This window comes from Asterias rubens, chromosome 5 (genome assembly GCF_902459465.1).
Source record: "Asterias rubens chromosome 5, eAstRub1.3, whole genome shotgun sequence".
Taxonomy (NCBI): domain Eukaryota; kingdom Metazoa; phylum Echinodermata; class Asteroidea; order Forcipulatida; family Asteriidae; genus Asterias; species Asterias rubens.
The window spans coordinates 13,306,336-13,333,521 of record NC_047066.1 but is presented as its reverse complement, the minus strand read 5'-3'; the positions used below and the strand labels follow the sequence as shown (position 1 = coordinate 13,333,521).

At 39.8% G+C, this 27,186-nt stretch overlaps 1 protein-coding gene across 3 annotated transcripts in view; it reads left to right on the top strand.

The window, feature by feature from the left end:
* Positions 1–25,474, top strand: part of LOC117290233 — a 31,310-nt gene extending 5,836 nt beyond the window's left edge. For 2 of the 3 annotated variants that reach the window (XM_033771502.1, XM_033771501.1), the window contains exons 2-5: positions 16,942–17,815; positions 18,843–20,264; positions 20,668–20,800; positions 22,490–25,474. In XM_033771502.1, the coding sequence (XP_033627393.1) occupies positions 16,977–17,815; positions 18,843–20,264; positions 20,668–20,800; positions 22,490–22,663 (2,568 nt within the window). In that variant the 5' untranslated portion in view covers positions 16,942–16,976 and the 3' untranslated portion in view covers positions 22,664–25,474. Of the gene's footprint in view, positions 1–11,207; positions 11,542–16,941; positions 17,816–18,842; positions 20,265–20,667; positions 20,801–22,489 lie in introns of those variants that run through there. The other variant, XM_033771500.1, reaches the window with a different exon arrangement.
* The last annotated feature ends 1,712 nt before the right edge of the window (positions 25,475–27,186 follow it).

Genomic DNA, 27,186 nt, shown 5'->3' with positions numbered 1-27,186 from the left:
TTACTACCAGTTAAGACTCGCTCTGTAGCAATTGGCCTGGGGACGGTTAAAACACCTATTCTGCATTTCACTCTGTAGCATTTAGCTCCATGATGGTACGCAGCTTCACATTTGTGGTTTTTACTTTGTGCATGAAACGCTCTCAAAGTCAAACCAAAGCATCTAGGTGAGGTTTACCATTCAGTTTCAGAGACTCGCCCCGTAGTATTTGGCCTGGGGACAGTTAATACACCTACTGCATGTACATGTATAGCTTTCCAGGTTTTTAAAGATTTATTTTATATATCTGTAGCATTTAGCTCCATTTTGTTTCACAATTGGTTGACAGAGCAAAACATAATGAGAATTTTATATATAACTCTGTAACATTTAGCACCATGATGGTACACAGCTTCACAATTTGTCAAACAAAATGAGTAATTTGTGGATGAAAGGCTCTCAAACCAAAATATTCAGGAGAGGTTTACCAGTTAGTTTTAGAAACTCACACTTTCCGAGCTCCATGATGGGTACACAGCTTCTCAATTTGGTTGATGGGACAAAACAAAATGACTAACGTGTGTATAAAACTCTCTCAAACCAAAATATTCTGGGGGGAATTTATCAGTCAGTTTTAGAGACTCCATTGACTAGTTTTGGCGATGAGTAAGGTTCAAACAACAGTTTGAAAAAAAAAAGGTGTAATTTGGACACCCCTGCTTGATCTTTATTTAGGGGAGGTTTACTACCAGTTGAGACTCACTCTGTGGCAATTGGCCTGGGGACAGTTAAAATACCTACTGCATGTACAATGTATTAGCGTTCAAGGTTTTTCCCCCTTCATTTTAAATATCACGCTGTAGCAATTAGCTCCATGATGGTACACATCTCCCAAATTTGGTCGATGGGGCAAAACAAAATGAGTAACCTTGTGCACGAATTAATCTCAAAGTCAAACCAAAGCATTAAGGGGAGGTTTACCTGTCAGTTTCAGAAGCTCACATTGTCCGAGCTGCTCCATGATGGGTACACAGCTTCATAATTTTGTTGAAGGGACAGCTTCATAATTTTGTTGAAGGGACAAAAGTATTTAGAGGAGGTTTACCAGTCAGTTTTAAAGACCCACTCTAGAATTTGGCCTGGGGACAGTTAAAACACCTACACGTGCTGTATTCCAAGTTTTTTTTTTAAATTTTATATAAAATGGGTGAGCTAGCTACAATGTAGACTTTCAATTCAGGGAAAGTGCTTCTCCATTTAGCGCAGCGTGCATTCATCATTGTTGTAGCCCTGTCAGGCCCCGGGGGTGAGGGAGTTTGTAACCACTGCAGCTACCATTATTACCCTGATAATTATATCATTTGTGCATTGGCACATTGGGGAATCGTCGCATCCGCGATTACAGTTATCAATCACTAAACAATTTTACGGATGGGATCAGCTTGAACGCTTCGCCCGGGGACGGCTAGACTGAGAGTGTGTTAGCGTCCTCCGCTGCGTGTGTGTGTGTCTAGCATGTGTGTCGATCACCCTGCACATTGGGGGACATCATTTATGGTGTTCGGTAAAAAAGCATCAAGTGTAATGGCACGGGGAATATCGTCCCCGGTTTAAGTCTTGTATACTTAACGCCATGGGCTTGTGAATACATTGACATGTCTCAGCTGATGCGAACAAATCCTGACCATTGCACTGTATTCACCGATGCGATTGTTACACAAGACAGTAATAGTGTATGAGGCCTCCGAGGCTTTGTCGGCATATTTTTACCTGGTGGTCAGATTTTGTTTAAGTTTGTTATGAGGGTTTCGGAGACCAGATGTGATAACTTTCAAAGTACAATGTCACATACATGTACATATAGCCCTTCGTCCTTTACCTGTGAGTGTTGAAACCCTTACCATACATGTACCTGTGTATAATGGGTGGATGGCATTTTTGAATTGAAAAGTACAGTGATTGGCTCCAGTTAGAAGCGTTTAATTTGGTTTGAGGCAATATTTTTGTAATTGAAATGGAAATTCAACTCAGTGTAAAGCAAACTGATGCTGCGCTGAACTTCTGGCGATATATGACGTTTTTTTTCTTTTGGTCATTATATAGCATAGGTGGTCGGGTTTGGCGTGGGTTGGCGTTGGCGTTGATGGTCTGGTTAGCATAGTGGTATCTTTCCTCGCCTTCCACCTCTAGGACCCTAGTTCAAACTATGTGGATCGGGTTTTCAGTTCCTACCTGACTTTGTGGGTTACAAGAGACAAGAACTGGTCTCGAACCCTGGTCTGCTGATCAGGAACACCAGACCTTTAGTTCGGTGCTCTTAACTGCTACGCCACGACCCATAATTTTTTCCTGGTGAGAGGCAATGCTATGCAGGGTTAGAAATTAAAGTGTTCCCCCTTCCATCAAAGCACTTTTAAGAAAAACTTTTCAATGAAGTAAACTGTAAATAATTTTTGCAAGAGTAATATTTCGATCAATCAATTACAAAAAAACAAAAAACTAATGTTTTGGGGTGCTCTTATTATTCATGCAAAGTTTTCAATTTCTTTTAAAAGGCAGGTTCTAAAATCGTAGTATTTTTGTGTTTTTTTACCAAGAAGACCAAGATGCAAACCAAGGCCTTAGGAGTTAAAGAAACCAAATCTTAAAGGAAGCCTAGAAAACCACACTAAACCCCGTGACTGGTTTTAAAGTCAAAGATGTGTACAACACTTCAATTTGGGTATCGCTCATTTATCTGGCGTTTTAACACACCAGGCACGTACAGGGGAAAAGAAGAAAGAAAAAAAAAACCGAGGGGGGAAGAAAAAGAAGAAGAAGAGGGGCTGCAGGCTGAGACTTCTAGACTCTTCCTCGAAGCAAATTTGTCACTTTGATTTGTACCTACATGTAAGGGTATATACCCCTTGTACTGACCACGAGAGAGCCAGAGGGTAGTGTGTGGGATGCATCCCTTTACTTGTAACTTGATGGTTCATTCAGACGCTATCCTCCCAGTAAGGCACGATGTCGAAAAAAGGTGAAACTAGGCAAAGGACTGAGATGATCTACCCCCCTATGGCCATCGATGGATGGATACAGCCTGGAAACACCCTCGTGCGTTTACAGCCTGTCCGCTCTCTCTCTCTCTCTCTCTCTCTCTCTTTCTCTCTCTCTCTCTCTCTCTCACTGTATCGGGGCCTGGGTCCTTCACGGTGTAACTTGAGGCCTGTTGGCTGTAGTTTGGTGGTTAGTGACTGGGTGGGATGATGAGTGGGGAAGATGGTGCGTGGTGAAGTACATGTAGAGAAGGGGCAAGGATGATTTGTCATTCATGGTGTTTAGGGCGAGGCGAGTTTTATCCCATAGTTTGAGGCACACCACAGTGCGGGAGTTGTACGATTGTACTGGAACATTCCAAGGGGCACCAAGGCAATGACCAGTAGGGCATTGAGGCAAAGAGAAGGGGGCAAGGATGATTTGTCATTCATGGTGTTTAGGGCGAGGCGAGTTTTATCCCATAGTTTGAGGCACACCACAGTGCGGGAGTTGTACGATTGTACTGGAACATTCCAAGGGGCACCAAGGCAATGACCAGTTGGGCATTGAGGCAAGGAGAAGGGGCAAGGATGATTTGTCATTCATGGTGTTTAGGGCGAGGCGAGTTCATCCTGTAGTAAAAAGGCACCTCAGTGAGGGAATGGTAAATTTGTACTGGAACATTCCAAGGGGCATCAAGGCAATGACCAGTTGGGCATTGAGGCAAAGAGAAGGGGCAAGGATGATTTGTCATTCATAGTATTCAGGGCGAGGCAAGTTCATTATTAAAAAACCACAAGAACAAAGGATTTGTTTGGTTGTAAGTTTAGTGGCCTGATGCTAAAACCACTGGCGTCGGGCCTCGGGCCAGTGGTCCAGTGTAAATTCCCAGCCCCGGTACTACATGTAAATTTGTATGCATAATACAATGCACTTTTTGGTACAGTACTTTGGAAGGAAGACTTGATGTGACTTGGTTTAAATGAATAGTTCATGGCAGACAGAAGACAGAACTGTTGGGTGCTACACTGTATCATTGAGCTTCATACAAACCTGTAGTACATTCATGCTGTCTTGTTCCCTGTCTGTTTCAGTGAGAACCGATTATAGATATCTGATTTTTCATGTATCAAAAGAGGTGGTCAGACTTTTTGCCTCAGCCTCGTTTGGGTGGTAACACTGATTTGGATTGAAAACACTACGCCTGAAATTGAAAAAAAAAAAAAAATGTTCAGGAAATACTGTATGGATGTAATGTATATGTCTATCAGTGTATGCCCTTAACAGTACTCCACCGGCCAAATGCCAGTTAAAACACCTGAGGACCAGGCACAAGTGGTCACTCATGCTGGCTTGTTTAGTGTTGAAAAGCATATCCGTAATTTATATGAAATATGGACTAGTGGAAACGCTAATGGACTACTGAAATGTATAGTTAACTGGTTCCCCCTGGCCATTTGGTGCTGGATACGTGGAATGGTGCACCCCTGTCCTTCGGTTGTCTTCATTGTGTTCTGGGAATCTCAGAATTTTTTTTTTGGGGGGGTTACTTCATTCAGGGCCCAATTTCATAGAGCTGCTTAAGCACAAAATTTTGCTTAAGCGAAAAAATCCTTGCTTTGTACAAGAGGAAAATGGTATGTTATAGCATAGAGATCCTTGCTCTATGGTTATAGAGAAGGTACAGTATAAGTTTGGTAATCAATTTGGAAGTGTTGTGGTTGAGCGGATAAAGACACTGGACACTATTGGTAATTGTCAAAGACTAGTCTTCACAGTTGGTGTATCTCAACATATGCATAAAATTACAAACCTGTGCAAATTTGAGCTCAATCGGTCATCGAAGTTGCGAGATAATAATGAAAGCAAAAAACACCCTTGTCATACGAAGTTGTGTGCTTTCAAATGCTTGATTTCGAGACCTCAAATTCTAAATCTGAGGTCTCGAAATCAAATTCTTGGAAAGAATTGTATTGTATTTATCAAAGGAATCCAAAAGTCAATGGTATATACTTTGCTTTTATTTTAAAGTATGGGTACATTGGGGGACCCCCTCTTCCACACTAGGCTATACATGTATTCGCTGAAAATGTCAAGGGCAACTTTAATGCCTCTAGGATGGTTCAACATTCTCAACAAGTTCTCAAGCAAACAAATGAGGTTCGACATCCAGTGTCAGGCTTTAAAGGAACTTGGATCGGACGAGTTGGTCTATAATAAAAAGCGTTTGAAACCTTTTGTTATAAAATGCATATGGTTGGAAAGATGTTTTAAAAGTAGAATACAATGATCCACACAAATTTGCCTCGAAATTGCGTGGTTTTCCTTTTGCTTTGCTAACTAACACGGTCGGCATTTTACAAATGGCCGACCGTGTTAGTCGACAAGGTAAAAGGAAAACCACGCAACTTCGAGGCAAATTTGTGTGGATCATTGTATTCTACTTTTAAAACATCTTTCCAACCATATACGCATTCTATAACAAACGGTTTTGAAACGCTTTTCAAAGACCAACTCAACCGATCCAAGGCAACGTGTTCCTTTAAATCTTGGTTTTGGAGGGGCACTGTAATTTTCCTCTGATACAATAAGGAGCACTTCTGTGCAGAAAATTAAAGTTTGTACTGAACTTTTGTAAAGGGCACCACGTGAAAAGTACAGGGCACCATGTCGAGTGCTGCGGGTGCCATGGGTTATTTGGAGGCCTACAGTGTATGTTTTTGTTCAGTTTTATGAAAGTGTCAACGATCATATGTACATGTCCCTGGAAATGGTTTGCCAGAGGAGAGGCTGTTTTTCTTAGAAGCGGCTGACTATTAAAAAAAACCACTTGTACTGTACATTCACTCAATGTACATTGTACATAGGTTGACTGTGGAAGTTTAAACCAAAAGGGCATTAAATGAAAAATGCGTAATAAAAATAATAATTATAACAATAATAAACGGCTTTTATATAGCGCCCTTTTATATAGGGCCCCAAGGCGCTTCACAAAGGTTAAAAAATATTAAGCAAATACAGACCAATTTAAGGAAAAACCAATTTAAGAAAAAGAAAAAAAAAACATATTAAAAATGCTTAAGAAAATTACAAACGACCAAAGACAATTATTAAAAAGTTAAGCAAGTAAGAACAATGCTGGACAAATGTGAGGATTTCTTTTTGTTTAACTGAATAAGCTGCAATTCAAGTTACTTCAGAATAATGCAAACAACTGCTTAGGAGACTACTCTTTATCAATAAACTCCATTTTACCATGAGCTCCAAAATATGCAACACTAGTTTCATGACATTCATACATGACCCAGTTGTCGGTAGCATATGACATTCTGCATGGATGCAAATTATGACATCATTATAAAACATAAATTGAATTCAGTGGTTTTTGTTGTTGAAAACTGTGCATGTCTATAGACCATGTGAACCTTGTTTACAATAAGTATGACCTTGTACATTCTTTCAGTATTCTGGCAGGCAATATGCTACACTGGTCCTATGGGAAAGTTGACATTTTGTGTCATAATTTTCACATAAAACCAAGAGTTATGAAAGTAAAAGCTGGACAAGTTTTGAGATGTGCCCCCTTTCATCATATCAAAAGTTGATAAGAATTAGACAGGGCAGTCTCCATAAAATATAAGATTTTATGTTTTCTTCTATTGAGCTGTGTACAAATCATGCCTGCAGGAAGTCCAGGCTCTGTGGCTCTTTTGTAAACATGTGGTGTCACAGGTCACATCATCTATAGGCCCTACTCTTTAACTTGTATTTAACAAATAAAAGCAATCACTCTCAGTGATCGTGTGACTGTTGAGTAACTTGATGGCATGCAGAGTTCATGATGACCATGTACTCTGACACAACGTGGTAGACCATGGCCTGAGTGTTGCCTGGTCCCTGGCCTTGACAGCCCCCCCTCTAAAGGCTACAGTTGCTGATTAAGAATGTCTAATTGAAGTGCCCTTTACTGGGTGGCCTTGCCCCCTTCAGGAGTTGACATTCCTGCATTGTTTGTGCCTCCAGAGTACATACACTACTGTACTGATCAAGAGTGCCAGCATCCCGTTTTCATTTTACAAGAAAATAATCCCATGTTTGTAGTTTATTTAAAGGCATTTGGTAATTGTCAAAGACCAGTTTTCTCACTTGGTGTACAATGTATCTCAAAATAATAAACCTGCGAAAATTTGGACTCAATTGGTAATCGAAGGTGCAAGAAAATAATGAAGAAAAAAAAACCACCCTTGTCGCACAAATTTGTGTGCTTTCAGATGCCTGAATAAAAGGCTTCAGGCCTAAAGTCTTTTTTTTTATATTTGAGTGAGAAATTACCTCTTTCTCAAAAACTACGTTACTTAAGAGGGAGCTGTCTCTCACAATGTCTTATACAATCAACAGCTCTCCATTGCTTGAACCAAGTAAGTCTTTATGCTTAACTATTTTTAGTTATTACCAATAGTGTCCAGTGTCAAATAGTGTCCAATTTAACACAGAGATTCTCCAGATTGAGTTGAGTGTTCACACTCATTTTTTCAGGGCTGAGAAATTCTCTGGATCAATGAACCTGAAACTGGCTTAATCCGGGTAAAATTTAACCGTGCCCAGGACTAGGGTAAATCCCCCAATCTCGGTTTTAGTATGGAACTGGGTTTACTTTTCTCTGGGTTAGATATTGTTGTGTGAAAGGAATCTCTGGGTGAGTTTTAATCTGTGTAGAAGACTTTTTACATGGGTCGCCAATTACACGGATCAAAGGTAGTTGTGTGAAAAGGGCTTTTTGCAGAGCAAACAAACTGTTGTTGGTAGTTTGTTAAAGAGGGGATCCAATGTCAAGTTTAGTTTTGTGATCCACTCAATGACTAATTGAGTCCAAATTTTCACAGAATTGTTATTTTATGCAGGTTGGGATACACTACTCCTATAACTATTTCGGTCTCGTCCGGCTATCGTCTCCCGTTACGGGAGACGATAGCCGGACGAAACCGAAATAGTTATAGGAGTAGGGATACACCGAGTGAGAATATTTGTCTTTGACAATTACCGAAGGTGTCGACTGGCCACCTTTGGTGTCTAGTGCCTTTAATTCTAGTGAGTTAGAGTGAGAGACACTTAAAGGATTTGGGTACTTTTTCAAAATATCCATAGATTTACATTAAACTTACAGGGTTTGAAGATAATGATAGTGGAAAGCTTCCCTTCAAATATTACTTACTGAAGTGCTGTAGTTTTTTGAGAAATGAGTAAAAAAATGTAATGAAAATACGTTTGTAAACGATGAAAATAATTTTCGTCTCATGAGACGAAAATTACTTTCATGACATGGTTTTACTCACTTCCAAAAAACTAAAGCACCTCAGCACGTAATATTTTCAGGGAAGCTTTCTACTATCATTATCTTCAAACTGTGTAAGTTTAGTGTAAATCTGTGGACATTGTGTTTTTGGTCCTACAAAAATGACATAGACCCTTTAAGGGTAAATTATTTTTGGACAGTAGAACAGGTTTTACGGCACAGCATTGGTATCTACATGTATACACGATTTTGTCCTCATTGCATGGAGAGCACAACTACACATATACTGTATAGGGAAAGGGGTGTGGCGGGCCAGGGGGCGTGGCTGACAGATCTATCTGTATTTCCTAACTATTGGTTGTTGTTTATGCATCATGTTTAGTTTACAGGATGCAGCTTGATAAAATCATGAACTTTCCACACGCTATGATTTTTTAAAGTACATGTAATCCTAAGCGTTTGAGGTTGAAAGGAGTCAACTAGAATGTCTGTTTCTACCTGCAAAAAAAATTGACAATTTGACGACCCTGGGGTACAGTAGGCCATCATATGGCTGGAGAAGATGGTACCTGGAGAAACATTGTATGTCCGTTTCTAATAGTGTTGACTTTGGCGAAGTGAATAAACTTACAGTTTGGACATGGCAAGAATATCCCCCCCCCCCCTGAAAAAAATTAAAATTTCACTGGTCGGGAGAAAAACTTCCCATGGGGCATGGCAAAATTTTGACTGTGCGCACTCCCGGGGTGAAATTACCATACAGACGTTTATTGTGCTCTGTAAAGCGCATGATTCTATGGGCAGTAAGGGCAGAATGGTAAGCTGAAGCTGAAAGGAACATGGAATCAATGTTGATGAATGCTCATTTAGTGGAATGTGGTTACTCGTCTGTGGATTTATAGAAATCTCATCACTAGCGTTGAAATATTTTGGAAGTTTTGAGATGATTCTTGTGAGTGTGGAGGAACATGGCACTTAGTTAACATAATCCTTTAGGAGCTTCCCAACATAATGTTTATGTTGTCTTTTATTGAAAAGTATTCAATAGATCTGTACATTTTTTTCATGGGGGATAACGGATAGTTTTGATTTTGTTGTTACCCTTACACTGATGTGTAAAAGCACTGTATACTCATTAATGTCCTATAATAATATAAATGATTATATCGAAGTCTATTAATGCACGTATCTACCAACAAGGTACTCAAGGTGCTTAGTATATACATTATACAGAAAGATTATTGAAGTTATGAATTCTGAGACCCAATTGTGTAGCACCTTATAAGGGTTTACATGGTGCTACGGCGCATTTAGCAGCCACAGCCAGGAACACCGGGGCGAACCCCTTCTCTTTTCAATAAGTGCACTGGGTCATTACATGTACATGCGCTACACAACACATGGGACCAACGGCTTTACGTCCCATCCGAAGGACGAAGCAATGGTTAAGTGTCTTGCTTAAGGACACAAGTGTCACGGCTGGGGATTCGAACCCACACTCTGCTGATCAGAAACACCAGAGTTTGAATTCGGTGCTCTTAAAAGCTCGGCCACGACACTTTTGTAAGAGAAAAACTAAAAAACCTAGTCTTGAGTGATTTGCCTGTCGATTTTGTTCACAGAACTCAGAAAGTACTGATTATACTGTGCTTAATACACATTTAAAAGGTAAAAAAAAAGAAATACTTTTATATGACGAAAAGTATTTATTCAGGACATGGGATCTTTGGAAAAAAAAAACTTCTGCATTTCCTTTGAAGTACCTTTGAAAGATTCCCAGACTCTCTGCATTTAGTCTAGAGTAAATTTGAAATGGGTTCTCCTGTGTAGATATCTTATTCCGTGTAAATATCTCTCTTAAGATGGAAAAAGATTTGAAAGAAAGAGCCAGCTTTTTAAATTTTACATATGTGCATGCGTAGGTGTGCCCAAATATCGCATCTGTCTTACTTTTGTCCACCAGAGCTGGTTGATTAACATTACAGCATGAACGTAATTTAAAGCACTTCCCATTTATCTTAAAAGTGTATCACATGTACAAGGAAAGTTAAAGAACATTTTTTCTAGCAAACTTGCAAAACTTGCGCTGAGTGCCAACTTAAGTTACCAATGCTATTAAACCAGTTGTCACTAAAAACCAAGCCCTGTTATTGCAGAAAAATTTAATCTGGTTAGAGCAGAACTTTGCGTTTTTTTCTTCCCTCCTCTTTCCCAGTCTCGCTCACTTTTCTTCTTATTCTTCGTTTAATGGTGATGGCTTTTCAGATGTCCGTATTGCATCCGATACGTGGCTCTCCAAATTGCCTTAATTTCCTCGACCATCGCAGGACTTTGGAGAGTTTCTTAACAGGAAGGCAAGACTAATAGCCCCTCGGGGGCCCCTACGGCTCGCTACTTTGAATGCTAAAGACAGGTATAGCATGGCACACCCTATCCTGTGCTACCATCCATACAGTGTACCTGTCTCCTCACACGCTTACCCGTATAGATCATCGGCCAGAAATTCTGCAAGTGGCCCATCCTAAAATTTCTCATCCAGTCGGGTCTTAATCATATCGCTTTACGTCAGGCGAATTTCACTGGTGAACGCGATCCTGGCAGTGATACACTCGCCAGTGAGGATATTTAGTAAAACAAGGTGGCAATTTCTTTGTTGGCCGGTTGAAGCGCACCGTGGACCACGTGACGGCAGCCGAAGACAGATTTACCTACTCGAGCTGAAATGATAGATTTGTTTGTCGCGGGCCAGGCTGTAAGATGAGCAACCCCTCGTTTGCGGAGAGCGATGATCGTAGATTTGTTTCATTTTTCGGTGTCCACGCTCCTTGCACGTATCTATATATCTCTCTCTCTTTGCCTCTGCCCTGCGTGGATCCCGGGCTTTTTGGGGGAAATGGTTGAACACGAGTGGGCTTCTAATTACGTCCTATCATCCCTTTTTCACTTTGAGTGACTGACTAGTCATTCCTTAGTGACAACACCGTCACTGAGCATCACCGGCTAGAGACTCCCGGGGAGGTAAATCGGCGAGTGAACGACTACATCCCAGCCCGGTGGTTACAACAGCACGGCCCTGAGTTTCTCCACGCTGCTTCAAGACATTGGGCTTTATTCACTCCAATGTGTTCCTTTTGTGGTCGCCGTCGGATCGTTTGCTGAATAGAGCTGTATGCAAACAAAACACAGAAAGACCGAATATCTCGGACTGAACGTGATGTTTTATAAGAGACTTTGCAGAGGGTCACGTGTTGGTATGTATTTTTGTTTTGGTCGCCCTTCGCTGATTTTGTCAGTTTTTGTGAAGTGGTTGTTAAACAATTTTTGGCATTCATTGTTGGAATTACTGGTGCGTGGAATTTTGTCGTCATGCCCTGTTAACATAGATTAATATTTGTTTGTGTGTTTGGGGAGTTGTTTTCCTGATCAAAATGTAATGTTTGGAAAGTTGGAAATGTTTTTCCCTATTTATTGAGTTAGTTACATGTCGTCTGCTTGAAGGGTAAGCACAAATGTCTAAGATGAGTAGACTACATAACTACATAACATACTATTTTCTTATAGCACACCATGAAACACAACCTGTGAAAATTTGTTGTTCAAGGGATGCAGTTCAGTGAAAAAAAAAAAAAAAATTGTAAATTTGTAAATTTTGCAAAGTTGTAAATCGAGCCTTGTGGCAATTAAAACAAGCATCTGTTTGTCTGTCGACAAAGTTTCAGAGACAGAATCATTGGCAATGAAAAGAGAACATTGGACCCCGATTTTGATACAGTTTGAAGTTAGTGGCGTGTCATGGGTGAGAGGTCTAGTTCACCAAGCCCAAGCTTTGATGAATTGTCAGCTGCAGAAGTGTGGGTTCAAATCCCGGCCATGACACTTATGCCCTTGAGCAAGACACTTGTCATAGTTGCCATTAAAAGTTGGGAAAGTAGCGCATTCCACTCTACCAGCCAGGCTCCTAGTGGGTGATACATGTACCTATGCCCGCATCCTTACAGACTGTGAACATGGTGCAGGGCGTAACCCTGTTTAAGCCCCAGGAATAGTTGGCAATGGCCTCTGGCATGTCTGGTGGGAGTTGATGTTGGTTGATAGCTGTCCAGCCTTGTGATGTTAGGAGATGTCACATTAAAAAAAAGGATGAAAAAGAAAGTATTTTTATTGGATTGAGGAAGGACTAGGGTTAGACATAATCCTTGAACATTCGACTATGTGTAATTTGTTGAAACAGGCAAGCAGGTTTCCTCTTTTTCTTCTTTTCTTTAGTGCCGTAGAAAACTTAACACGGAGTTCAGTAAAATTGTATGTGGTTGGCAGTTTCCTCAAGTTTTTGCAATAGTAAAGTTGCATGTCTACTGAAAATTTCTTCAGGTGTTAAAAGTTACAATGGAATGGAAGTTTGCACACGTTATCTCCATGGTTTAAAACCAAATCTCATAGCTCTACATTGCTCGTTTGTCTGTCTTTATAAACCTATAGGGGGCCTATGATTGTGTGTGGTGTTATGTTTGTGTTATTTTTATTCTATTGTTTTGTTTTGTCACTTATGTTAGTGTTTTCGATCTTGGTTTATCAGAATAATAACTTTTTTACATTTGTATCTTTTCCCAAAATTGTTTTGACCTACTTTCCTACCCCAAACCTAATTTGTTTTAAAATACTGACCGATTCTTTTATTAACCCTATACACTGGAAATACCAAGTAGTGCCTGAAATGAAGCAGTAAAGTGAAAACAAATATTCACCCAGCTTGGAAGTTTTTGATGGCTTTTCTGAGAGGCACCTGATTGCAGCTTTTTAGCACCCCAACCAGTGCATGTCTGATACTTCACGGAGGCAGCAATGGTTGCCTCCCTTCCCCCTGCAGCCATTTCACGAAACTCTAGGATTAGTCCTAACTTGAGTTAGGACGAGTAACCCGTCCTAACTTAGGATGGGTTCAATGCTTCCTGCGTATTTGGATACAGAACTGAACCCGTCCCAAGTCCTAAGATTAATCCTAAGTTAGGAAGAGTTTGGTGAAATCGACGGCTGGTCATTGACTTGGCGCCCTTGAAAGTAGAAATTTACAATTTCCTCAAAGGGTACCCTTTACCAAGGAGAAAATGCCTTGGTGCCTTTGCCCTTTCAAAAAGGATGCATACAGGCCCGCCAATGTATTGTACATTTGAACACGTATGTATGAATTGTCTGTTAACTTATCGTGCCCTCAATGGCCAAGCCAGCGGACAACTGTTTATCTGCTGAACAGACACACCAGAGCTTGAGTTCGATGCTCTTACCCGCTCGGACCATGGCACTCCTGTAAGACCTCCATCCAGCTTTTGTACTTGTGTAATATTTTTAAATGTGTGTTTTGTTGTCGTTTAGCCTAGGTGAAAGACTACGCTAGGGTCAAAATGAAGGCCAACAACTACATGCATATATATTGATGTTTTTTATTATTACCAATTTGCCCTCTATTTAATTTCAAATTTTAACTTTATGTAAAATTGTTGTAATTCAGCCTTTGTGCTGCAAGGACAGTTTTTTAATAAACCATTTTATCTATCTATCTACAGTGTATCTATCTAAATAGATTTGAAACCATACACCCATACATGTCGGTCCTTTTGGTAAGCAGTTTGCAAAAGCTAATTCTGTTTTCCCTGAATTAAAATTGAAGCAGTTATGTACTTGTAACAAAAGCAAATCATCCCAGACTTGATTGAAGTTTACATACAACTCACATGGCTTATAGCCATTGGACCCTTTCGGTACAGAAAAAAAAATAAAAAGTTCACAGATTTACAAATAATTTACAGGGATTACAGAAGGTAATGGTGAAAGTCTTCTCTTGAAATATTAGTCCATGAAATGCTTTACTTTTTGAGAAAACGGTAAAACAATATAAATTCTCGTCAGCGAGAATTACGGATTTGTTATAAACACATGTCATGACACGGCGAAACGCGCGAAAACAGGAGTGGGTTTTTCCCGTTGGTTTCTCCCGACTCCGATGTCCGATTGAGCCTAAATTTCCACAGGATTGTTATTTTATATATAAGTTGTGATACACGAAGTGTGGGACTTGGACAATACTGTTTACCGAAAGTGTATAATGGCTTTAATAAGGAGGATGCCCTTCACTACATTGATTAGAAGGACAATACTTCAGAAGGAATGTACTAAGCAGGGACATTTTGTAATTAACAATTTAGGTAGTACGACTGCATAACATGTACACTATGTAGATTATTTGTTTGGTTTCTGGTCCTTGCTCTGTGGGTTTAAAGGCAATGGACACTATTGGTAATTGCTCAAAATAACTGTTGGCGTTAAAACTTACTTGGTAACAAGCAATGGAGAGCTGTTGATTTTATAAAAAATTGTGAAAAACTGAAGCTCCCTCTGATGAAGTAACGTAGTTTTTGAGAAAAAGGTAAGCTGTCACTCAAATAACAACAAACTTCAGGCCTGAAGTCTTTTTTAGGCAACTGAAAGCACACAAATTTGTGCAACAATGGGTATTTTTTATTTCATTAATATTTTCTTTCAACTTATTCTCTTGACCAATGAAGTAAAAATGTGCACAGATTTGTTATTTTATGCATACATTGTATGTTGAGATACACCAAGTGAGAGTACTTATCTTTGACAATTACCAAAGGTGTCTAGAGTAGGGGTTGATTTCACAAAGAGTAAGGACTAGTTCTAACAAGTCCTAGGAGATAAATGTATTAAAAACTTAAGGTAACTCGAGTTAACTCATATCGAGATAAGACTAGTCTTAATAACTCTTTGTGAAATCCAGTAGAAATTGATAATTCTGAATGGCCCTTTTATAATGTGTCATGTACAGCACAAGGACACAATATGGGGAAACACAATTCCTGGAATTGATGTTGTGGTGATATGGGGAGAGTCCTGTTCACAACCAATGTGCTAGTTGATGGTTTTTGTGACACAAACTCCGCCCAGTTTCATAGAGCTGCTCAAGCAGCAAATATTGCTTTTAACAATTTCTACAAAGCAAAACTAAGCAGGATACAGTTTGATACGTTGCATGACATTGTATTTTTGCGGTTGGTTGGTGAGGATATTTTTGTTGGCCTTGGTTACGGTGTGTGCTTTAAAAGCAGCTGTATGAAATTTGGGACTGGCTGGACGGTCAGGCTGATATTTCTTACTTCAAGTTTAGGTCTGATTTCTGATTATTGTGCCCTCGGAAAAATCAGAAAATTTTTGATCAAATAGCCTGAAAAGTCTATTAAAACCTACACCATACATTATGTATATAATTATGTAGACCTACTGTAAGTCTGCAGCCGTTTTACTTGGTGAACTTTTCCTACTTTTTTTTTATGAAGCAAATATCATGCCTGCTGGTGGATGTTTGAGCATTACTTAAATGGTAGCATGTTTGTGTACTTGAATCAGTACTTGAATATCAGGGCCCAATATACTTCACAAATTTCTTTGCTAAAAATTGAGTTGGGCTCCAGTTGCAACAATGAAAACTTAGTGGAATTTTGGCTGGAACACAGTTTTTGCTAAGCGTTGTTTTTCTGTGCACATTTTTGTGCTTAATACAGGCTTAATAGTGAAATAGGGCCCTGCACGCATTCAATAGGTATCATTTGATATCAAAGACAGAACGATTCATGGTTACGTGAAGTATGCCGTTTTGATGTAAACCTTTTGTCAACTGGAATTTGTCCTTTGTAGTGAAAACAGTTTCAATGTCAAGTGAAACCAAGATCTAGCCCAGGTAACAATCCTCTGTGTACAAAAGGGTGTGGACATAAATAAATAACACCATGACAAAACATACAGTAAAAAATTGTTTTTGGCCCGAGGGGAAATTTACGCTCACACAAACGTATTGATTGATGAACAGATTATATAGGTTAACAACCTGAGATTGCCTGGGGCTTGCGGAGGCTGTGTCTGGCTTGAAACTTATGCAATCTGTTCAGACACTTGTGTTGTTTTTTAAAAAGATCTTTTGGCTACAGTAAGAGCAAAAATGATCTTTTTTAATCGTTGCTTAGGTGCAGTCTTTAGTAAGGGAATACAAGTGTAGCAACGACCCCAGTGCAAGGTTTTTAAACGGCCCTTTACGAACGAGTCGCGTCTCTTTTGATTCCCCTTCATAAATGCACCTTTTTTTTAAAGTGAAAACTTTGTATAATTAAACACACTCTGCGAATTTGTTTAATTTGATTATTAATTTTCAAAAACTTTAAACAAATTCTGTTTGGTGTGCTTTGGTTTGTGTATTCGAGCATATTACGCACTGGCATGACTGGTACTAATACTTTAGCTAAAAGTTGTATTCTGCATTATAAGTAAATTGGCACACGAGTTTGCACACCAAACACGTAAAGCTAGCTGGTCTTAAACAGCTCCAGCTATGTCTTTATCAACCGTTTAAACACCCCCACGTGACATGCTCTCCACCAATATAGTGAAACTTTTTTTATGAATAAATCATAACAGTTTTCAAGACGTTCATTCAGATAGAGAAGCTGCACAGTATAGATCATGTCCAGGCCTGATACTTGGTTCTTGCAAGTGTGAGGCAGTTCTTTGGTGAAGGGGCATCTCAGGGGAATGGAGATAGTCTAGTAAATTTGTATGTCTTTTTGTTCTCACTTTTCTGTGTACAGATAATAACAGTACTGCAACATTAGATGCCAAAGATATGGATTTGTCGCGGACCAAAGCCAGTAACCCACCATCTCCAGGCAAAGCGCCAGGCCTGCTGGACGACTTCCGCAAATGCATCGCTGGTTACGATGACATGGAAACAATGAAAGATGAAGACTCGGACGGCAGTTTATCAGAGACGAAGACCATGAACGGCAACGGGAAGGAGACCCCCGCGGCAATGAATGGATCGTCTCGGAAACGGCGACACGTGAAGGGAGACGGCGTCCGGGAGGTGACGAGGTACAACATCCTGGACGGTACGATCTCACATCACACCGAGCTGAGAGATTTCAAAGCCGCGTTGGTGCAGCAGGAATCGCAGGTGGCCTCCACGCCAGATGGGAACGTCCTGCGAGCACTTCTCCAGCAGTCCGGTTCCGTGGTGCGACCGCGTACGCCGGATATCGACAGCATCTCGGCCGGCAGCCCAAGCCAGGATCCTGAATCGCCGGAGAAGTTCTACCCATGCAAAGTCTGCAAGAAGAATTACGTCAGCAAGTCCAGCCTGCGCAAACATTTCTGTATGCCGAGTGCCAACGGCAACAACAACAGCAACACCCATCATCAGCAGATCAGTGAGGATGAAACTAGCATCAGTACAGCAATACATGCCAAAGACGAACAATACTGTAACGGATCGGTGGGCTCGCCAGCGATACTCACACCGGTGCCGTCTCCGTACGAAGACGCAGAGAAAGGAGATGACATGGCTGAGGATGACATCCTGACTCCGGGAGATTTGTCCATAGATACTGAGTATGGTGGAAAGAGAGTCGAAGAGGATGACATGGGGCCTATCTACACCTGCCCTTTGTGTAGTATGACCTTCAGGTAAGACATTAAAGAGGTTGCGGCCAAACAAATACAAATTTATGTTACCTGAAATAAGATCTTTGTGTTTATCTTCTGAAATATTAATACAATTTTATGAATGTAAGAGAAAACAAAGGAATGTCCACACAGTGAAAGTAACACAGATCAATGTGTGCTGGGGTTTGTTATTTGGCTATAAACCAATAGACCTTATGCATTGACGTCATCCAGCCGCCATCTTTGAGGTCAAACGGTGACGAAACAATCGAAACGCACATAGATTGGCCAATGAACAACCTCCTTTTGACCTCAATAAGGGTGCGCCGTACTGAAATGACGTCATGTGCATAAGGTCTATAACTGTTTCATTTATTGACCAATGAAAAATTAGTAAAGGTAAGTAAACCAACAGTCATTGGTTACAACTGCAACTCCCCCTCCCCCCAGTATGTATTCATAGATGATGCACTCACCTATTAACACAAACTACATCTCTGCACTTTGAATATCAAAATGGCACACCATGGGCAGACAGCAGCCCTGCATTGGCATCAGTGCAATGGATCAATAGTCCCGTCTAAAACATGTACTCATAAAGGTGTTATTCAAAAGCTTTTCTTCTCATCTGTTTGATGAGCAAATAACCCAAGTTTTGAGTTTTGGCAGCAATTGTAATGAATACTTGAATGTTTTCCATAGCTTTTTTTGTTTGACCTTTTGCTCTCACCAGATGTCAGAACTTCTTTACATTCTGCACTACTTAGGTAGTTGTTGGTTAGTTACTTGCCCTAAGGGGGATGCACATTCGATATTTTAGCTTTCCTCAAAATTAGTTTTCAAATGTCAAGTATGTTTTTGCTGAGCAACTAGCTGCCGTACACACAGTTAAGATTCCCTCGAATAAATTGAAATCTTGAAGATTTGATATCACTTGTCTCTTGGGGAAAGGGATTCAGAAATGGATCCCTCAATTTTGAAAAGTTATTTGAAAGATGAAGTCAGGCTGGACTTGATTGGTTTTTTGTTGGTCTTTATTCACCCTCAGGCATACCAGTCAGTTAATGCGTCACCGTCGTACCCACACCAACGAGCGCCCTTTCGAGTGCGTGGACTGCCATCAAGCCTTCAGACGTAAGTGCCACCTCAAACGGCACTGGCAGCGCATACACAGCGGCGAGAAGCCCTTCAAGTGTGCCATCTGCGGGAAGGCCTTCAGTGATCGCGACCACCAACGCCAGCATGAGACGATCCACGGTCCCGAAACCTACCCGTGCTTCCATTGTAGATGTGTGTTCCCGTCCGAGACGTACCTCATACAGCACCTGTCGGAGAATCCCGAGTGCAAGGCGGCCTTCGCTAGGGACGGCGAGTCGCCGCCGAAGCGGACACGGGGTAAACACAAGGGTGCAATGACTTCGTACAAGTGCGGGTTGTGTCTGGAGCAGTTTAAGAAACTGCGACAGATCCAGACGCATCAACGAGTCCGCCACCATGATGTCTTTGAGAAGAAGTACAAGTGTAATTTGTGCGGGAAGGGGTTTGACCTCATCTCCGATCTCACGCATCATCGGAATAACCACGCAGTTCGGAGCAAGCTGGACGTTGATAAGAACGGAGATTCAGGTTACCGTGTGCCGCATCATCATGCGCAGTCTGCCTCATCAGCAGCCACGACATCCAAGGTGGTTCAAAACAAGGCGGAGCTGCTTCAGATGCTGCAGCAGTTGGAGAAACGCATCCAGCAGCAACAGCAGCAGGTGAAGAAGATTGAGAGCCAGCAGGAGGAGATGGAGAAGGATGAGAGCGACGGAGAACCAGCCAATACCGAGAACCAGCATCCCCACAGCCAGATCCGTTACATCCTGGAGACGTCGCGGATGGCGCGTGAAGGCCACTTAACCAGGATGGACGGTGAGGGCAAAGTTTATCAAAATGGATTCGACGAACAGGCGGCTGCGGCACCCATCTCGCCGCGGTCCACTCTCGGAGTGATAGATCTTTCAATGAGTCGTAGCGCCTTAGAAGGAAGCGATGAGCACCACAGTCCCCCGGTCAAGGCGTCAACCTCGGCGGCAGAAGACCTGACCAAACCCTCGCCTACCTTGTTGGATCTCATGACGAACAATCGACACAAATGTGAACAGTGCGGCATCTCCTTCCTGCTGTACTCTGAATTCCGAGCCCACAGGAAGCGGCACGAGAGAGCGCGTGTTGCCATCAAGCAGGAACCCATGGACACATCAGAGTATCTGGACGGCAATCCCGATGCGGACAAGAGCTTGTGTCGAGACTGCTGCAACCAGAATGATGCAGCCTTGTCACTGTCGCCAAGCACTAGCCCCAAGCACTCCCATATCAGCGGTGCTTCGTTGTGCTACCGGCATCAGCAACGGCCCATTGCGGCCCTTAAGACGAAGGATGCCAACAGCCAAGACGACCGGTATCCCAGAACCAGACGCAGATCAAGGTAGGGTTACAGAGAGCTTTATTTTTTTTAAATGTAAACCGGGGTTTATTTTTATCCCTTAAACCTGAAATTAATTAGCTTCTTTTCCTTGTCAGCTGCTCTTTATTTAGATTTTGGTAGTCCCAATTTTTGGAGGCGGTTTTGGTTTGAAACTTCTTGGACCATTACGGTTTTTTAATCATCTTTGTAAATCTTGTTTTTTAAATTTTGTGTTTTATATTTGATTGTTTTCTTGTATTTGGAACTTTTTGAAATGTGTATATTTGTTATCTCTTTGTAATTTGATTGATCAGTCTTTGCAAAAAGATTTCTCAATATTTTTGTCTGAACAATTTTGACAAATGATGTTGTTTACAAAAAAAAAACTACAAAAACTTTATTGGAAGTTTTATGTTTGTTCAAGGTCTTGCGATCTTCAGGCGTTATCTGAGTCGATTCCGGAACAAGAAATGCAGCCCCAAGCCCTATCAACGCCACACCACGAGAGCGTGCTCTGCTGTGAACAGTGTCTTCTACTCAAGAAACAGCTCCTCAAGGTAGATATTGGAAGGGGTTGGGGGCTGTTTAATGGCGGATTTTGTGGTTACTCCGCAAATTCCATTTCATAGCGCACTAACCGTAAGCAAACGAAAAAGGCATGCTAACCTTCCAATGCTTAATGTATGAAAATCCATGGTTAATGCGCAAGATGGCCGCCTAATTTTCCTGCTACATGTAACTTTTTCTGCCTCAGTTAGCACGATAATTTGCTTACCGCTAAGCAGGGCCATGAAAGTGGGCCCTGTTTTTTCAAAACAAAGTCTTACCAATATTGAAAAGACCTTCAGGTGGGGGCTAAGTCATGTCAAGTAAGTGTCCCCAGTAAGTGTCCCCAGAACTAAGCAATGGGAGAAGAGAACAAATGTCCTGAATTTACTGGGCCGGCAACAATTTCGTTGGGGCAGCAGGATGTTGAGATAGCCAATGCTTTTTGTTGCCCTGTTGAGCATCGTACATTTGTGTATTTAAAACTTTATCTTTGTCAAGGTGTCAACATATTGCTGGCCATGTACGTTTTGTTATTGTGTGAGATTAATTTCTCTGTGTCAGTCCAGAAGGCTGTGGCCTGTAATCGTACCCAGCTTTCTCACTCACAACAGGGAAAGTGAAACTCCTAACACTTTATACCTGGAACAAATTGTGCCTGGTGTTATATAAAGCCCTTCCCCTTTGTTCCAAAATGGTCTTGCATTACATGGCCGTGTATATTGTTTTCGCTGTCAATAATCTATTTGTGCATTGCTTATTGTTGAGACATTTATATCCATTGCGCAGCATTCTGTGATATATTTGATTGCATTTTTCTTTGTACTGCTATTCTATTCTATCGTATGTTATTCTCTTTGTACTTTTTACAATCTTCCACATGATGTATATTATCTTGATTGTCAATATTCTTTTTGTGCATTGTTGTTAACCCATTTATATCCATTGCGCATTGTGTGATATATTTGATTGCATTTTTCTTTGTACTGCTATTCTATTCTATCGTATGTTATTCTCTTGTTACTTTTTACAATCTTCCACATGATATATGTATATTGTCTTTATTGTCAATAATCTACTTGTGCATTGCTTATTGTTGATCCATTGTGTATTTTCTGTGATATATTTGATTGCATTCTTCGTTGTACTGCTATTCTATCAGATGCTACATGTATTCTCTTTGCACTTTTTACAATCTTCCACATGATTTATGTATATTGACTTCATTGTCAATAATCTATTTGTGCATTGATTATTGTTGATGCGTTTGTATATTGTGTATTTTCTGTGATACATTTGATTGCATTTCCATTTGTACTGCTTTTCTATGCTTTTCTTTTTAGCATAATGAAAGTAATTATTCAATGTTTAACTGTTGTTCTTTTTATGTGTACATGTATCTCTATTTAACAATCCTATCATATGTTAATGTATTATGCTAAAATTTACAGTTTCATTTCATAACATGACATCTGTTTATTGAAACTTATTCCATTTAATCCATAATTGTTTTTTTGTGGGATAACATTTGAACTGTATTTAATTACTAGTACTAGGCCTATCCATAACGCTTGCTAACAATTAAAGAGGTCAAAATTTCAATTTCATGGATTAACTTTGTGGTAGCATTCACCCTATGATATCCTTTCATCAAACTTATGTCTTCTAATTTTTTCTTATTTTATCTGATCTCTCCTCAGGAACGCAACGACAAGAAGGCCATGCGAATAGAGATTGAGCGTCTGCGCGAGGCGTTGGTCAGCTTTGCTGAGGCTGCGGCCAATCACGCGTCACCGCTACGAAGCAGCAGCGAGTTGGTGGCGCTCTTCAGTAAGAATGCGGACCGAAGCCTGGACGGCAGGGAAATTGTATAGTGTGAGGTCCAGCCAGGGCCGGTTCGTCGAAACCAACAACCTCAGAAAATATATTTTTTATTTTTTATCATCTAGATAAAATGAGTGGGCTCGATGTGTTGATTTAAGGACGAAATCCGTACACGATGAACTTTTACCATCGTTTTTAAAAATATTCTAAACATATTAAGGAGCAAGGCTAACTGCTAACTGCTAAAACTAAAACAGTTTTGCGCTCTTTACCTGTTTAAATTGCGATGGTCAGTTATGTTTATGTTGACTACTGTAGCTGTAAACCAATTGGTGGGTTTTGATTTGGTTAGGCTGGTACTCAATCATGGTTTCATCCTTTACCATAAGAAAAGAACGCGGGGAACCGTGACGCTGTGGATTTAAAAATGCAGTTTTCAAAAGTACTCGTTGATAGACTTTTAACTATCCTCTAAGCAAGTACTGGATCGTTAGGCTTAGGTCAAAGGTCAACCATTACAATGCATGATGGGGCTAAACAGTTTATTAGTGTTGAATACTTTTTCATATGTTGCCTATTAAGATACAAAATAATGAATTTACACTATGAAAAGTTCAAAAATATTTAAGTTAAGTTTAAAAAAAATAAGAGTTCCATTTAAGGTTTGTTTCCAAAGCAATTACATTGTAGTAGTACTGATACTAAACAAGAGTTTGCCGAGAGAAATATTTTTTGAAATAAAATAAATTCTTGAAGAGTATTTTGAGAACTATAAAAAATAATGATGCTAACTTAAACAAAAAAATTAATGCTTTATAATAACAAAGAATACAACTATAATGCATTATCTATTTAAATGCAAGTTTTTGTAACGATTGTTTTTTGTTTTGTTATTTTTACTTCGTAGATGCCAGTAAAAAACAGAAGAAAATTGAAGAATATTCTACCAAAGACAAATGAGATATTAAGAAGTAGTTTAAACAGTACCAACTTTGTAGAGTTATATTTTGAATTTATATCAAAGATTAAGAAATCTAAAAATTGTTTTCCTCGCAAGGATGTTGTGCTTGCAATGCAGTTATAACCGAATCCCTCAGGGGAAGGGGTTCCTCATTATTATGTTGTTTTGTTAGTTCAGTTGTGGTAGGTGCTAGAGTAGAACGGTCTCTATGCTTTTTTTGGTGCTGGTTACATATACAATGCAATGTTTCGGTGGAATACGAAATACGCCATAATGCATGGCCCATGTGTACGTATTAATTTCGACAGGTGGCGATCCAAACATTCGTTTGGTTTCAGGGGGTCGTGATAGGTTGGGGCTAAATCCGGAGGTCGCAGATTCATACCCTGTTCTAGTTATTTTTTCTTTGTAAACCCGAAAACTGAAACAAAACATAAAACAGAACTTTGGTCTGCATCAGAAATGTTGACCATGTGCTATGTTAACATGCAAAATATTGGAAAAAGAAAATTCAGCATATGATCTGTAATTTGACCTTTTTGGATGCATTGAAGTTGTCAACACGTTGCAGCCATTTGTGGCAGAATTGTAATGTAGGTACATGTGCTATGTTAACATGCAAAACATTGGTAAAGGAAAAAATCAGGACATGGCCTTTGCTTTGACCTTTTTGGGTGCGTGGAAGGTGGCAAAATCTTGCAGCCGTATGCGGCCGCTACGGCTCTTTCGTACAAGTCGCTATGGTAACTAAAGGGTTAAGCGAACTGCATCAAGGTGCTATAGCTACGTAGGGATCATGCACTAGTGGACCCTAGTCACAAGGTGGCCATCTGATTCCCTGTGTACACAATGGTAACAATTGTACAGTAGTACAAAAAGGGGCCAGACTACTTTATCTTCCACCCTCAGCATATTAGAAAGCACACACAAAGGCGCTGGATACCAGTCAATAAATATGTCTTCCTCGTTTTTCGTTCTTCTCATCTCCAAACTAAGAAAAGAAAGTCTACAAATCCAGTCGGTATTTAAGAGTTAATTTCCAAGCTGCTTTGTCCAAGTTCTTGAGACATCAAATAGGAAAAGTTTTTAAGTTGAAAACTCTCCAATGGCGACTACGATGTCTTCTAGTGCGATACTTTATAATTTCTCGCTACAGTACTTGTATTATGTATCATAGTGTGGATTTGTATCATAAAATATATTATAAAAGATAGGTCATTATTTGTATATTAAACATCAGTACATAAGATTAAATCAGTACGTTTTATACGCAAAGCTTAGGATGAGAACAGGCACTGACTGATGGTTGGGTTCATGTATGTGGTTGGTGGCAGCAGACGGCCTGCTTCCAGTTTAATTTTTGGAAACTAGTTTTGGTTTAAGGAAGACATTCAGCCCCATGATTGCAGCATGTGATGGCTGTTTGCCTTACATATAATATAGGTTGGGGCCAGTCCATTGGAGTTAGGCATTGGTTATGTATCGTTATGTTATATTCTGGCAGAGTAAGTCTGAAGCTTCACATGGTTATAGACAGTACTGATTATAAAGGTCGATCATACTGTTGTGATTTTTTTACTTCGTCAGTTTTGATTATAAGGTCAGTGTGATTGAGTTTGGTCTCTATTTATGGCGTAGATCTGTTTTATTTTTTTTTTTTTTGGGGGGGGGGGGCAATTCCACAATTACTCGATTTGATTTGACCACAGGTTTCAGAATTAACAGGGGCCTTATCTGGCTTGGGCTCTGGCTTGAGCTCTGGTGTGGGCTCCTGCTTGGGCTCTGGTTTAGGTTCTTGCTTGGGCTCTGGAGTGAGCTCAGATTAAATCAAAAATAAAATAAATAAATAAATAAATACAATGAAATAAATAAATAGGCAGGTAAATAAACAAATTATGAATAAATGAAACAAAAGCAAATACAAAACAAAGCCGCAACAAACTAAAACTATTATATTTTTTAAATATATTTGATAGCATGAGTCATCGTGGATTTGTTTTTTTTATTATTATGTAAGAATTATTAGTTTTAAGCCTGTTATACTTTCCGCGAAAGCAAAAGCGAATTTTCTTGCGTCACAATTGGGAAAACAGCGTGTAACGATCGTTGTGTAACCTGAATTTGCTTCAAGTGAAGTATAAACCAGGCTTAAGAACAGGATGGTATCATTGGTTAGAAAGTCGTGTGGTATAGTTCTCTGAAATAAGGCTCATTGTACAACAATTCCTTTAATATTAGTAGCTCCAAGGTGCCGAGTTTATGTGTCGATCTTTAAAAGATCCAAAAGAAAATCTCTGTAACTTTGCAATTGTTGCGTTTTTTTGGCGATAAAACTAATTCCCCGGTTTGGATGGTTTCAGTACTAAAGTACCGACCACAGTCATGCTTGGCATGGGGTTGGTAGGGGTGGACCCTAAGGATCTGTTGTTGGGGTGTGGGGGTTGGGGTGAGGGTCATTTGCAAGGGGGGCAAGGTGGCCCATTACTCAACCCTTCAAACACCCCATAGATCCATTGGCTTGCCACTCTCATCTGCAACCTAACACTTTTTTATATTGTTTGATATTCTGTAAGAGCCGATCAAAGATTTTATTTTAATGCACACAAAGTTTAGGTGTTACACTTTTACTTTGGCGCAACATTAGAGTAATCGTCAGATTTGTTTATGAAGTTTCTCTCATTAACACTAGCCGCGATTTTGAAATAATATACACATTTAGTTATTATTATTATTATTATTATTATTATTATTATTATTATTATTATTATTATTGTTTATAAATGCTTTAAATTTACTGTACATAGATAGATTTCTATAATGCAAAAATGTAACGAGATGTGTAATTGGAGTTGGCAAAAGTTTAGATTTATTTTAGTTGATGTGGTTCTATATTTGTTCTGTTTTCTGTTTTATTTGTTGATTTTTTTTGTATTTAGTACTATTTATAGTTTGCAAATCTGTTTGTGGTTTGAACCTGGATAATGGGGACACCTGAGTGTACCAACCTTCATAATGTGGCCAGAGTTTTAAAATCCTTAAAATAATGAAAATGTATTTTAGGGTTGTGCACTCATAGTCAATGTGTACATGACTCTTTTAACAACAGTAAGCCTTAAGAACTGATCACCTTGTTCAAATATCAACCATGTGTTGTTGAGAGAAAGCACACTGCCAAAATGTAAGCACTCTAGAGGAACAATTATAACCACCCCCCCCCCCCCCCAAAGTAATACCTCCTCCCTTATCTAGCCAAATTACACACTTTGACATTGTAGTAGAGACTAAAATAAAAACAATGGGTTAACAAAACTCTTCTCTACACACTGACCTGGGGGATGAGGGTTGAAAATCTGTCCTATCAAAATTTGAAGACAAAAAAAACCTTAATTATTTGAGTTTTTCTTATAGAAATACAAAATGGCCGCACTATTGTAAATTTCATAATTTCCATTATGGAAATTATTAAAAACTCCTTGAACAACTCTTCCCTATGTTTTTTCCCGTTCCCTTTGCACAAATTTATCTGTATTTTTATGTAGGTTTAAAACCAAAATAACCAAATGTGTAATTTAAATCCAAAATAATATGTAATTTAATTCAGGTGCCCCTGTC